This window comes from Arvicola amphibius, chromosome 9, assembly GCF_903992535.2.
Source record: "Arvicola amphibius chromosome 9, mArvAmp1.2, whole genome shotgun sequence".
NCBI lineage: Eukaryota > Metazoa > Chordata > Mammalia > Rodentia > Cricetidae > Arvicola > Arvicola amphibius.
In genome coordinates this window covers 43,510,526-43,525,428 of record NC_052055.2, presented here as the reverse complement: position 1 = coordinate 43,525,428, position 14,903 = coordinate 43,510,526, and the positions used below count along the sequence as shown (strand labels likewise).

Here is a 14,903-nt window from a genome sequence, read left to right as displayed (position 1 = left end):
TTCAGCAGCTTTCAGAACAAACACAGTAAGAAAAGGTCACAGAAATAAGTAAGCTGCAGCTCCCAGAAGCAGCAAGCAGCACTCCCAAAAGTTTGGAAGCTGATCTGTCCCGGCGACCGCAAGAGCTCGCTTTCGGCTACAATCTGTTGCACAGGAATCGGATTTCCCGGGAAACGCCAACAACCTCCGTTGCTAGGGAAAGGCGCTTCGCTGGCGCCAGTCTCGCGAGACTTGGCAAAGCGCTTCCCGCGCTTTTCCTCACTGGCGCACGAGGAAGCGGCTGAGGCACGGAGGACAGCCATGGGGCGCCTTGAGCTGCTGCTCGTGGAGAATTTCAAGTCGTGGCGAGGCCGCCAGGTCATCGGTCCCTTCAAGAGGTTCACCTGCATCATCGGCCCCAATGGCTCTGGTAACCAGCGCCCCAGAACAGTTCACCCCAGGGGACACTGCCTCCCGTTGTAGACCCGAGGGGCCCCGGGGGCCTGCTCTCGCCTGTCGTTGGCCTGGGGGGACCCAGCCACCCCAACCCCCATTGTAGGCCTGAGGGGACCCCACCCCCAACACTGTAGGCCGGAGGGAACCCGAGGGCCTGCTCTTGCCATTGCTGGCCTGGGGTGACCTGCTGTTGCCCTGAGCGGACCACGTACCCCCCCAGACCGCTGTAGGCTCGAGGGGGCCCAGTCACCCCCAATCCCTGCTGCCGCCCAGAGGGGACCAAGTCCGCCCCCCCCCCCCGCCGCTGTAGGCTCAAGGGGGACCCAGTCACCCCCAATCCCTGCTGTCGCCCAGAGGGGACCAAGTCCGTCCCCCCCCACCGCTGTAGGCGCAAGGGGAACCCAGTCACCCCCAATCCCTGCTGTCGCCCTGAGGGGACCGAGCCCCACCCAGACCGCTGTAGACCCGAGGGGGACCCGGTCACACCCAATCCTTGCTGTCGCCCTGAGGGGACCGAACACCCAGCCCCCACCCCGCTGTAGGCCTGACTGTGGCCCGAGGTTTCACTGCTTCCCCAGACTCCGCCAGCCTGGCTGGCTGCCCTCACCAGTCCCCAGTTGGGAGCTCTCCAGTGCCCACCCCAACGACAGCAAGTGCTAGGCATGAAGTAGATTTGGCCTTTGTTGGGGAAAAAACAAAAGAAAACACGTGTAACCCAAGCACGGTTAATGTAAAGCAAAGGAATGTAGTGCCCACAAGGTAATTTCTAAAGGCGGTTTCCTGGCTGGTGCTTGGTGCTGCGGTGAAATCATTCGCAGCAGAGGTCTCCAGTCTGAACGCTGCAGACCGGTTTATTTGTCTTTTTCAACAAATGATTGTTAAGCCCAACCAGCAGTTAATGTTTACTAACCATACTATCTGAAGCTACCCTCTGAGTTACCATCCAGCTTATTTTTTTCCATTTTAGATTTCTAGTGATATGATTTTTTTTAAAAAAATCTTTTCATATAAAAATAGTATACATGTAATATAAAAAAAACTTCAAATTAAGAATAGAAAATCAAGCTGGGTGGTGGTGGCACTCACCTTTAATCCCAGCACCCAGGAGGCAGAGGCGGGAGGATCTCTTGTGAGTTCAAGGTCAGCTTGGTCTACAAGAGCTAGTTCCAGGACAGGCTCCAAAGCTACAGAGAAACCCTGTCTCAAAAAAAAAAAAAAACAAAAAAACAAAAAACAAAAACAACAAAAAAGAGTAGAAAATCAAACATATTTATTTATAATTCGGAGATGATGACTCTGTTCCTTTGGGGCATAGCCATACAGATTTTGCTCTATGTAAACTTTAAACTTTTGAAAACGATTAATATGTAATGTTTCTTCTTTAGAAGATTAGCCTTTTCTTAAATGCTCATCTGATGATCAAATTCAGGTTTTCTCAATTAATTCCAAAACAGCCTTCGGCCAGAACCCTTTCCACTTCAGACTCACACAATGTATCAGAATGTTATATCCTTTAAGTTCATCTTAATTTAGCACAGTGCTTTTATTTTTAAATCCTTCCATGGCTTCCCATAATCTAAACATAAAGTTCATTTCCTTTAATGTAGTATGTTGCAATTCTTAGATAACCTAGCCTTTCTCCTTTTACACCTCCAAGTATAAAAGCAGTATTCTGCTTTAAAAAAAAAAAAACTGGAATAGCACCATGCTCTCATTTCTTTGTACCTATGATCAAGTTACTCTCTTTTCCTGGGATGATATATTTAGCTTTAACACTCCCCTCTCAATTGATTTGCTCCTTAAAACTTAACCTAGAATTATTTCCTAATAAGCTAGCTCAGGGTAGAGAAATGGCTCAGTGGTTACAGGTACTAGCTGCTCTTCAGAGGACCTGGATCTAGTTTCCAGCATCCACGTGGTAGCTCACAACCATTGTAATTCTAGCTCCAAGGAATCTTCACAATCTCTTTTGACTTTTGCAGGCTCCAGACACACATGTAGTATGCATACATACATGCAGACAAAACACTTCCAATAATTTTTTTTTAAATACAGCTTGGTCTCTAGCTATTGGTGCTTCTGTTAGGTGTTTCTGTGATATTTCACATTTTCCTTAGAAGTTATTACAGTATTTCCTAAATTTATTGGAAACAACATGTATTTTAGGAATCAAATATTTTGCTCTAAAACATGTTTGAATTTGTGCCTCTTCATTTGTAAAATGCAAATACCAATTTCACAGAAATTGTTGCAAAAAATAAAATAACAGAAAGTAGGTGTTCAGCACCAAAAATGGTTCGACATATTGATCCCATTACCCCACTGTAAGCACCTTAGGGCAGTGCAAAGAAAAATTACAACAAATTTAAAGAGCTAATTGACTTTTGTTTGTGATTGTAGCATCATTCTATGAAGTAGAATCAGTATTCTACTAGGAATATCAGAGCGATTGGCTTTTATAAGAACAATAAAAGTGGATTGGCCAACAGTGAGTTATGACAGGTTACTTTCCTTATACCCTGCTGAGGTAGATTGGACTCTCTAATTGGTTGTTGTGACCTTCCAGCTTTCAGGACAAGCCAGTATATGTGGGAATTTACTGGCTTCCTTAGAAGTTTAGTTTGACTGTATAGAACTTATATGAGTAATTTTATTTGGTTTGATCTCATAGTCTGATATCTAGTTAGAGGATAGTCCAAAGCTATGGTCTCCATTAAGTTTTGATAATGCAAAACCTATATTTTACTGCTTTTTTTTTTAACCCTGGTACTTAACAGAGTGCCTGGCACATGTTCAGAAAATGTTTGAAGGATGATTGAATATTTTGATGGCTAAGAGATCAAAATTGAATAAACTTTTAAGAATTTGAACTAGGAAAGGAATGGAAAAAAGAGAGGTACAGAGTTATGTTTTGAGGAGTTGGAATCAAAAAGGATTGAAAGAACAATAGTGTAACTTTTATAATAAAAGTTTTCAAATCTTGGTTCATCTGTGTTAAGCTACCATAGCCTAAAATATATCTCTTTCAGAATAACTGCTTTCCTAATGTTCTTTTTAAATTATTTATGGCAGATATCCTTAGTCTTCTGACTTGGTTTGTTCATTTTTTTATAACAGATGGTTGTTAACATTAGTTGACAGATTAGCACTTTACATTTCTCTCCCATTGTTCTATTCTTTCGTCACCCAGTTTTATCTTTCCAATATATTTATTACCATAAGTAATTGCCTTTTTTACATATTATATGACTGTCTTAAGAAAATACATTTTTTACCAGCAGTTGGGATACAAAGGCAGGTGGATTTGTGAGTTTGAGGCCATCCTGGTCTACAGGGAGTTCCAGGGTAGCCAGGGCAACATAGTGAAACCCTGTATCAAAAAAAAAAAAAAGAAAAAAAAGAAAATACAACCTTTTGAACATATAAATTAATTGAGTGAAAATTTTAAATGGGAAAAATATATTTTTGAGCAGATTTTAAATAAGAGTTCATCAAAAGATGTTGCTGTTTGGCTTCATTACTGCCACAGTTAATAATTCAGTTCAATGAATATTCATTTTGTCCTACATGTGCTTCATAGTAGCTTTCAATGTGAAGTTTATCAATCTCCAAAAGCCATGGTTTTTGCAGCTTTTTTGTTTGTTATGGTGTTTTGTTTTTTCGAGACAATGTTTCTCTGTGTAGCCCTGGTTGTCCTGGAACTCTCTGTAATCCAGGCTGGCTTTGAATACAGAGATCCACCTGCCTCTGCCTCCCTAGTGCTAGGATTAAAGGTGTGCACCACCACCACCTGGCTGTTTTGCAGCATTTTAAAAGCTTATTATTATTCCTTTTAAAATAACTATAACCCTCTGGGACCACCTTAGTTTACATTGCTTTCTGGCACTGGAAGTTTGCATTGCTTGTGTAATAGCTGAACTGACATTGTATGTTGGAATTTCATTTATTTATGGGTTTATAGTTATGTAATATTAAAAATAAGTTTGGGATCACAAAGAAAAAGACTGCCACTCCAGCTGAAGTGTCTTAACAAGTATCTTGAGCAAGTGAGTGTGCTTGGAAGAGCAAGCTCATTGAGACTGGAAGTGTATTTGTTTTTTTTTTCTAAGGCAGGTGGTGTCTGAGTCTTTTTCCCATTAGCTGGCAACTGGCTAGTTTGAAAATAATTGGGGCAAAAGCAGGAAGCATTCAGCCAATTAAATCACTTAAGTTCTAGGAAAATAGCAGAACCTTTGTGTAGGAAAGGATTTACTTGGTAAGGAGATAAAATATTTGAATTCCTTGTTTCAAACACAAGGGATTTGTTTAGTTTTTTGAGACAGGATCTCACTATATAGCCTTGATCAGGAGCTTGTTATATAGACCAGGCTGGTCTCAAACTCACTGAGATCCACCTGCCTCTACCTCCCAAGTGCTGGAATTAAAGGTGTGCGCCATCACAGCTGACTTAGACACAAATTTTATAGTTTTTATAGAACTCATCTTTAAGTTTCCCCATATGGCGAATCTACCAGTGGGGTTGAAGGTTTCCAGGACTACCCTCTGGCTTAGTGATTTGCTGGTTGATCCTTCAGTGTGTGGCATAGAGTTTTCTCAGGGTTGTCATGCATGACAGTGGAGAGGTATAAAGCAAACTCAGCAACAGGAAAAGCCGTAAATTCTCATGTTGAAATGCCACCATGAAACCTCATGGACTCAATGCATAGGGTTTTTACTGGGAGATGGTCATACCCTCTTCCTAGCATGTACCCAAATTCCAGACTCCTAGAAAGGAAGCACATAGTCCTGTCTCACCAAGTTGTTTGTTTTTTTTTTTTTTTTTTGGTTTGGTTTGGTTTGGTTTTTTGAGACAAGGTTTCTCTGTAGCTTTGGAACCTGTCCTGGAACTAGCTCTTGCAGACCAGGCTGGCCTCAAACTCACAAATATCCGCCTGCCTCTGCCTCCTGAGTGCTGGGATTAAAGGCATGTGCCACCACCACCCAGCTCTCACCAAGTTTTTTACATTCTTACCAAGGAATTGTAAAAACCTTTCCCAGATCTAAGTATTAAAACATGAAGATTCTAGCAGTCTCAGTTTATACCTTGAGATTTTATATTCAGTTAGCATTTAACTTTTTATGGTTTTTTTGTTTTGTTTTGTCTTTGTTTTTCTAGACAAGGTTTCTCTATGTTAACAGCCCAGGCTGTCCTAGAACTTACACTGTAGATCAGGCTGACCTCTTAATTTGCAGAGATCTGCCTCCCTCTGCTTCCCAAGTGCTGGGATTAAAGTCATGTGCCACCACTACCCAGCTAGCTTTTTAAATTTTTTTTGAATTTTCGAGACAGGGTTTCTCTGTAGCTTTTGGTTCTTGTCCTGGTACTAGCTCTTTTAGACCAGTTAAATTTTTTTTAAATATAGAGGGGTATGGTGCAGTTATAATGTCTATATGATCATTTCCCAATTTATAAAATGGGTTACTGAAATAGGAAAGTTAAGTGATTTGCCCTGTGTGATATTCAGTAATAGGAGAGAGCTGAGATCCATGTTTGTTTTGTTTAATTTTATGTAGTTAATTGGTTTTTGATTCATGTGTTTATATCCTTACTTTCACACCTTCCTGCCACAGCTACATAGGAGAAATAACTCACCTACCTGGAGTTTTCCCAGTCACATAGATTTTGAACATTGACCAGACAAGGCTTCTAAGACTTGCATATTGGCTATATTTCACTTCCATTGGTGATTTAAATTCTTTGACTCTCAGAAGGTTTTTCAGTCATTAAGAATGAATCTTTTGGGTGGTTGTGGCACATTCCTTTAATAGTAGCACTCAGGAGGCAGAGGCAGGTGGATCTCTGAGTTTGAGGTCAGTCTGGTCTACAAAGTGATTCCAGGGCACAACAGAGATACCTTGTCTCAAAAAAAGATCATCCAAATAAATAAAAAGAATCTTCATCTTCCTTTCTTCTTCCAGGAAAATCAAATGTAATGGATGCACTTAGTTTTGTAATGGGAGAAAAAACAACTAATTTAAGAGTAAAAAATATTCAAGAACTTATTCATGGAGCACATATTGGAAAACCTGTTTCTTCTTCTGCAAGTGTCAAAATTATATACATAGAGGACAGTGGGGAAGAGAAAACATTCACAAGGATTATCCGAGGTAGTGTGTGTGTGTGTGTGTGTGTGTGTGTGTTTGTGTGTGTGTGTGTGAGTGTGTGAGTGAGAGAGAATTTTCGTTTAGAGTCAGATTGCTCTTTCTTTGAAGTGTGAGACTAATCACTGGCATAATGAGTAACAGTCTTTTTCTTAGAAACAAATAACAACCTGTTTTAGTTCCTATTAAGTCTCTTGTTTAAGCAGACTCATTTTTTCAATACTATTACTGTGAAGTAGCAGTTTTATACTTGAATATTTACTTAAGATAAAGGAGGGAGCCTCTCTCTAAGTAGAGACATTATTAACCTGCTTTCTCTGCTTCTCTGTGCTTGTTTTCTTGTAAATATATTTTGGCTTATATATACATAAAAGCAACTTGAATAAAATGTTTATTTATTATTATTTACTTATTTATTCATGAATTTCCCGTGTTACTACTATAGCTCATTTGTAATTATATCATGCAAGAACGTTATAAAATCATAAAAAGTAGATATACATTTTATTGTTTTTACTTGTTGCTGTTTTCTTTCTAGTTCACTAGAATAAATATTCCATCTTCTCTCCCTCCCTCCCTTACTTTCTGGACAAGGTCTTGATATGTAGTTCAACTGACCTTTATCTCATAATCCTTTTTAGGTTCTCAAGTGCAGATATCACACACATGGTGCTACCATGTCTGACTTCACTACATTTCTAAAGTATGAAAACTGTATTACTAACTTGTAATATATATATATATATATATATACACACACACACATATATATATATATATATATTTTAAATATTTCTGCATTTTACCACTTGGAGTAATCTTTGGTTAATTTTCTCACTCCCTTTTGGACATTTATTGATTGTGATGTGCTCTCAACGTGCCATTAACACAAGCACAAGTGATCCTCCTAAAGGTGCTGGAATATGTCACCATACCTAACCTTTGGCTTTTTATTTGAAAATTCTCCATTTCAATAAAAATTTCTTTATTCACTATTCAAAGTTGAAATAACTTCTCCCACAGGCAGAAACATCCCTTTGTTCCTTAAAGATACTGTGAACTACGGCTGAGATTTTCTTTTGTACTGACCACCGCGTTTCAAATAAATATACAGAGACTTATATTAATTACAGAATGCTCAACTGATAACTCAGGCTTATTTGTAACTAGCTCTTACATTTAAATTAACCCATTTCTATTAATCTATGTATTTCCACATTGCTGTGGCTTTACTGGTCCTCTGGTATCTTGCTTCTTGGGTGGCTGGCTCAAGTCTCCTTCCAACTCCACCCTTCTTTCTCTCTGTATCTCTGCTTGACTTTCCTACCTAACTTTATTCTGCCTGGCTATAGACCAACTCAGCTTTATTTTTAACCAGTGAGAGGGCTAAATATGCACAGAGTACAGAAGGATTATCTCACAGCAAGATGCCACTTTCTCACATGCTGTTTATTTTATTTAAATATTTTGTTTTTATCTCTAAGATATGAACTCTTTGAGATAGAACACTATCTTACTGCCATGAAATAATCTTTAGCATAAATATATATTTGTTAAGTAATGAAATGAGATTATGTATAGGTGTATTATATTATTGTAAAACTAGTTTAGTAAAAACATTCTATAGTGGTTTATTTTGTTTATTTTAGGGGGATGCTCAGAATTTCATTTTGGGGATAAACCTGTGACTCGTTCTGCATATGTAGCACAGTTGGAAAAGATAGGCATAATAGTCAAAGCACAGAACTGTCTAGTTTTTCAGGTAAGTAGTTACACTCATTTGGTCTGTTTTTAAAACATGTTACCATATTTTACATGCTGTTATGCTTTACTGTTGTTAATAGGGAACTGTAGAGTCAATTTCTATGAAAAAACCCAAAGAGAGAACTCAGTTTTTTGAAGAAATCAGTACTTCAGGAGAGTTTATAGGAGAATATGAGGCAAAGAAAAAGATGTTACAAAAAGCTGAAGAAGATGCACAATTTCATTTTAATCGGAAAAAAAATGTAGCTGCAGAACGGAAGCATGCAAAAATCGAGAAAGAAGAGGTAAGATGTTCTGAAGTAATATCTTACAGTACAGTAATAAGTACATATTCGATAGAAAAATTCTGTTAAAATTATGTTTTTAGTCAGGCATGGTGGTGCACACCTTTAATCCCAGCACTCAGGAAGCAGAGGTGGACAGATCTCTTCAGTTTGAGTCTAGCCTGGTCTACAGAACTAGTTCCAGGACAGTCAGGGCTATACAGAGAAAGTTTGTCTCAAAAAAGGCTAAAAACAAACAAAACGCTCAAATTATTGGCTGTGTGGCACTAAAGGATTCCATCAATAATGTGAAACAAAACCTGGCATTCAATAAAAATTTAAAAGGGTAAATAGTTTTCAACATTTATTTTGTGTATTTATGTGCACCATAAATCCATATGTGGTGGTCAGAGGACACCTTGCAGGAGTCAGGGGTCCCTTTCACTATGCGGTTCCTGGGGATTGAATGCAAACTGCTAAGCTCAGCAGCAAGTACATTTAACCTGCTGTGCCATATTGCTGCCCCAAGATAAATTTTTTCTGTATGCCATATAAGACAGTATAGCAGAGGTACTCAACACTTTTGGATCTTGATTCTTATACACTTGTAAAAGTTACTGAAGACCCCCAAAGAGTTTTTCACAACAAATTGTATTGCCAATATTTGTATATTTATGTTTCAATTTTATTATGTTTATGTGTATGGATGTTTTGTCTAAGTGTGTGTGTGTATATACCATGTGACTGGTGCCTGTAGAGGCCAGAAGAGGATAATGGATTGGTGTAGGAGGTTTTTCTGTCTATGTGTTGCTTCATTGGTTGAATAAAGAAACTGCCTTGGCCTTTTGATAGTGCAGAATTTAGATAGGTAGAGTAGACCAAACTGAATGCTGGGAAGAAGGGCAGTGTGGCAGCAGCCATGGTTCTCCTGCCTAAGATGGACACTGATTAGACTCATGCTGGTAAGCCACAGTCAGGTGGCAATGCACAGATTAATGAAAATGGGTTAAATTAAGATGTAAGAATTAGGGACTGGAGAGATGGCTCAGAGGTTAAGAGCATTGCCTGCTCTTCCAAAGGTCCTGAGTTCAATTCCCCACAACCACATGGTGGCTCATAACCATCTGTAATGAGATATGATGCCCTCTTCTGGTGTGCAGGAAAACATGCTGTATATAACAAATAAATAAATCTTAAAAAAAAAAAAGATGTAAGAATTAGCCAATAAGAAGTTAGAGCTAATGGGCCAGGCAGTGTTTAAATGAATACAGTTTTTGTGTGATTATTTTGGGTATAAGCTAGCCAGGCAGCCAAGACCTAAAGTGGGCCCTCTCACACAATGGATCCTCTGGAACTGGAGTTGCAAACTCCCACCATGTGGGAGCTGAGAATCGAGCCTAGTCCTCTAGGAGAGCAGTCAGTGTTCTTAACTGCTGAGCCATTTCTTCAACTCTGTTTGTTCTGTTTTAAATTAAGACTCAATAATCTTTAATTGGTTAAGATCATTTCATGTTAGCATCACTAATATATTAATGAAAAAAATAACTACATTTCCAAAACAAATTACATGCACAACATTGTATGTTTTTAAATTCTCTGATGTCTGACTTAATAGAACATAGCTGTACTCTCACATTTCTGATTTTTTTAACATGGGTAATGCATTGTAACTCAAGCTTTCCCCAAACCACTTCCTCTCTAAGTACTTATTATTCAGAGCCCTATTTAAATTATCTCCTACTCTCTATCATATTACTAATTTAGTTTCTTTTGTAGCATAATTCTGTATAAAATTGCCTTATTTTTGTTTGTGTTTTTAGCAGTCTCTGAGTCCTTTGCCTTCTATTAGAAAAACTGGAATATAAGCTTTATAAGAGCAAGAATGATTTATCTCATTTCATCCTCATTCATATTCCCAACATATAGAGCAGGATCTGTCATGTAGCTCAGTAAATATTTGAGAAAATAAATGAAAGATGAATGTTTTCCTTATTGTTCAGTTTCTTCATATTGTAAATGTGTATATATGTTCTGTATTTTGTTAGTGAAAAGGGATGAGCCTTAAGTCAGAACATAGCATTTAGAACATACTGAAACAGCTTTTAAAACAGCTTTTAAAACAGCAAAGAGTAAAACATTTTCATAAAGACAATTAGAATAGTTCAACTTTCTGATTATTTTTTTATAACAGTTTTGGCAGGCATCTGTTTACAAGTTGCTAGTGAAATTTTGTTGACTAGGACCCCACCTCATGGGTTAGTGGCCCACTCCCTTATTTTCTTTACTGCTAGCACAAATGTTGAGAATTCTTCCTTTTCATGTGTAATTAAAATTTAATATTCCTGTTAGTTTTATCAGTATAAAAATTACTTCTTAGAGCAAGAATTTTACTAAGAATCACTGTAAAGTGGCTAGGGACCTATTTATAGAATGCTTCTTTTATATTCCAGTGAAGAAGATTCCAGCAGTGCTAAGGAACTTGTCAGACTTTCTGAGAACCCATGTTGACAGGTGGCACTTTACTGTCACAACCTGGTCACTGAGCGCATGAATGCAGACTCACTTCTTGATTGCTGTTTTATTTTAGAAGTATATTAAGAAACCTTTCAATAATTCTACCTTTGTCAGGAATAATCTCTCTTGGATGGATGTGGTGGTACACATCTGTATTTCCAGCACTTGGGAGATGCATAGGAAAATCGGGAGTCCAGGGTTATCCTCAGCTGCATAGCAGGTCTAAGACTAACTAGCTGGACTATATGAGACCTTGTCCCTCTCTCCAAGAAAATTAGAGAGAGAAGACGGGAAAGAGATAATGCTTTTCTGTGACAAATTTCATTAGCAGTGATAAGATAATACACAGTAGAGGTCATGAACAGAAGCTTAAATATATACCCTTTTACCTTCTCTTCTACTGTTTTATAGGCAGAACGTTACCAAAGTCTTCTTGAAGAATTGAAAATAAACAAGATACAACTGATGCTTTTCCAACTATATTATAACGAGGAAAAAATTAATGTTCTGAACACTGAATTAGAGCATATGGACAGGAATTTGAGTGTTGTAAAAGACACTCTTTCTCACCATGAAAACATAATTAAAGCTAAGAAAAAGGATCGTGGCATGTTAAGTAGGCAACTACAGCAAACAGAAAAAGAACTGAAGTAAGTTTTAAAAATAGATATTAGCAGTTAAACTTTTTAAAAAGTTTTTTATGATAGTTATTTGTGCTCGTGTGTGCCAACTTATGCTTACTGCAGCATGCATGTGGAGGCCAGAGGACAACCTTCAGAAGTCAATTTTCTCCTTTTACCATGTGGGTTCTAGGAATTAAACTCAGGTTAATTTTGTCAGCAAGTATCTTTACCCACTGAGTCATTTCTGTAGTCCAAAGATTGAGTTTCATGTAAATTGAGAAAATATAATTGACACTTTAGAAGTTAATATGTTCAGGAGACAGTACTGTTGACTGAACTTAGACCTTCACACTTGGTAAGCAACAAGTTTACTACTGAGCTGTATTCCCAGCCTACAGATGAACTTTTTAAAAATTTGTATTTATTTATTTTGTTGTTTTGTTTTGTTCTTTCTTGTTTTGAGACATAGTTTCACTGTGTAGCTAGCCCTGACTGCCCTCAAACTCACAGGGATCTGCCTGCCTCTGATTCCTGAGTTCTGGGATAAAAAGTGTACACTACCATCCCTAGTGGAAGTTTACTTTATAAAATGTAAATTTTAGGGCTGGAGAAATTATTCAGTGTTTAACAGCACTGGCTGCTCTTCCAGAGCTCCTAAGTTCAATTCCCAGCACCTACATAGCAGCTCACAACCATCTGCAATGATTTCTGGTACCTGCTTCTGGCCTCCAGGCATATATACAGACAGAATACTGTATGTAATAAATAAATCTTAAAAAATAAAATGTAAATTTTAGTTGTAATGTCTCTAGATATACAGAAAAATTATAAATATGGCACCTTTTTCCCATATGTCCATGTTGTTTTTCCTACTACTAACATATTGCATTAGTATAGTCAAGAATTTATAAATCAACATTTATACATATTAATGATATCCATATATCATTCATATTTTCCTAATGTCTGTGTAACATCCTTTTTTCTGGCCCAGAATACCATGTATTACATTTAGTTATTTGTTCTTTGACTCCTTTGGGCTGTGACAGTTTATCAACATGGTAGTTTTGAAGAAATATTTTTGTAAGCTTTTTATAGGCTGGTTTTCTGAAGGTGAAGTAAAATATCATTCATCGCCGGGCCGTGGTGGCGCACACCTTTAATCCCAGCACTTGGGAGGCAGAGGCAGGCAGATCTCTGAGTTCGAGGCCAGTCTGGTCTACAAGAGCTAGTTCCAGGACAGGCTCTAGAAACTACAGGGAAACCCTGTCTCGAAAAAAACCAAAAAAATATCATTCATCATATTCTAGTCATATCCTGTGTATAATATCAACATGATATCACTATTCGTGTTGACTGAGGTGACTAAGTTAAGATTGTGCTTGTCAGGTTTCTCTACAGTAAAGTTAGTCCTCTAACTGACACAGAGGTGAGATTTTCTCCACTTTGAGGCAAGGTCCATATGATATATTTGTATTTCTGCACAGGAGGTTCATCTCAGTCATTTGTAAAATTTTTGTTTGTTTGTTTGTTTGTTTGTTTGTTTTCCAAGACAGGGTTTCTCTGTGTAACCTTGGCTATCCTAGTGGTCATTAATACTGTTTCTAGACTTTCTCATCTGGCAGATTAGGAAGTGTGGATGTATATACTAACTTGTATATATATATTTCTGTATAAGTACTGATCACTCACCAGCTGTATCACTGGAGCATCCATATTTATGCATTTCTATAAATAGTTCCTAGGTAGATGTTTGTATTCATATCAACATAAGCACGAATTATATTGATGTCTCCCAACTTTTATCTGTTACCTCATGGGTTATGTTAGCCTTCAGTTTTTCTTTTCTTTTCTTTTCTTTTCTTTCCCCCCCTCTTGAGTTTGTTTTGTTTTTTTTTTTTTTTTTTTTTTTTTGGTTTTTTGAGACAGGCTTTCTCTGTAGCTTTGAAGCCTATCCTGGAACTAGCTCTTGTAGACCAGGCTGGCCTCGAACTCACAGAGATCCGCCTGCCTCTGCCTAGGCTTATGTTTTTCTAGAAGCTCCTTTTGACAACGAAAGGCCTTAATTCTGCTATTGGTTTTGGTATTATTGGTATTGGTTTTATTGCTATTGGTTCAGTTTCTTTTTTAAAAAAGAAAAATTGATCTATTTTTAGTGCATTGGTTTTGTGGAACTGACAGTTGTGAGTTGGGAATTAAAACTGGGTCCACTGGAAAAGCAGTTAGTGCTATTAACTACTGAGCCATCTCTATAACCCCACAAGTATTTAGTTTCAGTTGTCATTTATAGCAGTATCAGAACTGTCAGCCCATATCCCCTCAAGAAACAATTTACACCTAGAATACAGTGCTTCTGTGTAATTATATTTGTTTTGTTTTGTTTGTTTTTCTGAGACAGGGTTTCTCTGTATAAATGTCCTGAAACTTACTCTGTAGACCAGACTGGCCCCAACACAGAGATCCACCTGTCTCTACCTCTTGAGTGCTGGGATTAAAGGCAGGCACCATAACCAATTGACTTATCTTCTTCTAAAATTTATGGAAAATTACTTAGGCTAGGAGTCTAGAAAAATTGCTTAGGAGTTGAGTGTATAGTTCTTGAAGATGACTAGAATTAAATTCCTAACATGTTTAATAACTATCTGTAATTCCAGCTCTGGGGGACCTGACATCTTTGTTCTTCAGAGGCACCTGCACTTAGTGTACATACCCATATACAAATACAAACATAATTTAAAATCTTCTAAAAATTACTTAAGCCATCACTTTCTCTTCCCATCCCACCAGAAAAGTTGTTTGATACATTAGTAATAAATTAGTCTTTGGTTACATTTTACATTCCATTTGGTATTCCTAACTCTCCTATATCAGTTTTTTAAAAATTTTGTTTACATTGAGGTTCACTCTTGGTGTTATAATGTTCCTTTGATTTTGACAAATTCACAGTTTAACCACTTAAAAAAATATTCTTTTGCTTCTACTATTCAACTCTTCCCCTCTCTCTTGCCCAACTTCTGGCAACTATGGATGTTAGTATTTAGGCATCTGTACTAGCCTGACCTTGGGGTATATGTCCTCAGCTGTAGCCACTGAGAGTACCACCTGTTCACTACGTTCCCTTTTAAAAGGACCCTGAACACCTCCCATCCCTCTCTCCCTCTCT

General features: G+C 37.9%; 1 protein-coding gene across 1 annotated transcript in view; it reads left to right on the top strand.

Moving 5' to 3' along the window:
* Nucleotides 1–300: 300 nt before the first annotated feature.
* Smc1b (structural maintenance of chromosomes 1B) overlaps nucleotides 301–14,903 on the top strand; it is a 79,848-nt gene continuing 65,245 nt past the window's right edge. Inside the window, exons 1-5 of the mRNA XM_038343890.1 lie at nucleotides 301–409; nucleotides 6,394–6,582; nucleotides 8,226–8,338; nucleotides 8,421–8,624; nucleotides 11,529–11,767. Coding sequence (XP_038199818.1) covers nucleotides 301–409; nucleotides 6,394–6,582; nucleotides 8,226–8,338; nucleotides 8,421–8,624; nucleotides 11,529–11,767 — 854 coding nt within the window. The remainder of the gene's footprint in view (nucleotides 410–6,393; nucleotides 6,583–8,225; nucleotides 8,339–8,420; nucleotides 8,625–11,528; nucleotides 11,768–14,903) is intronic.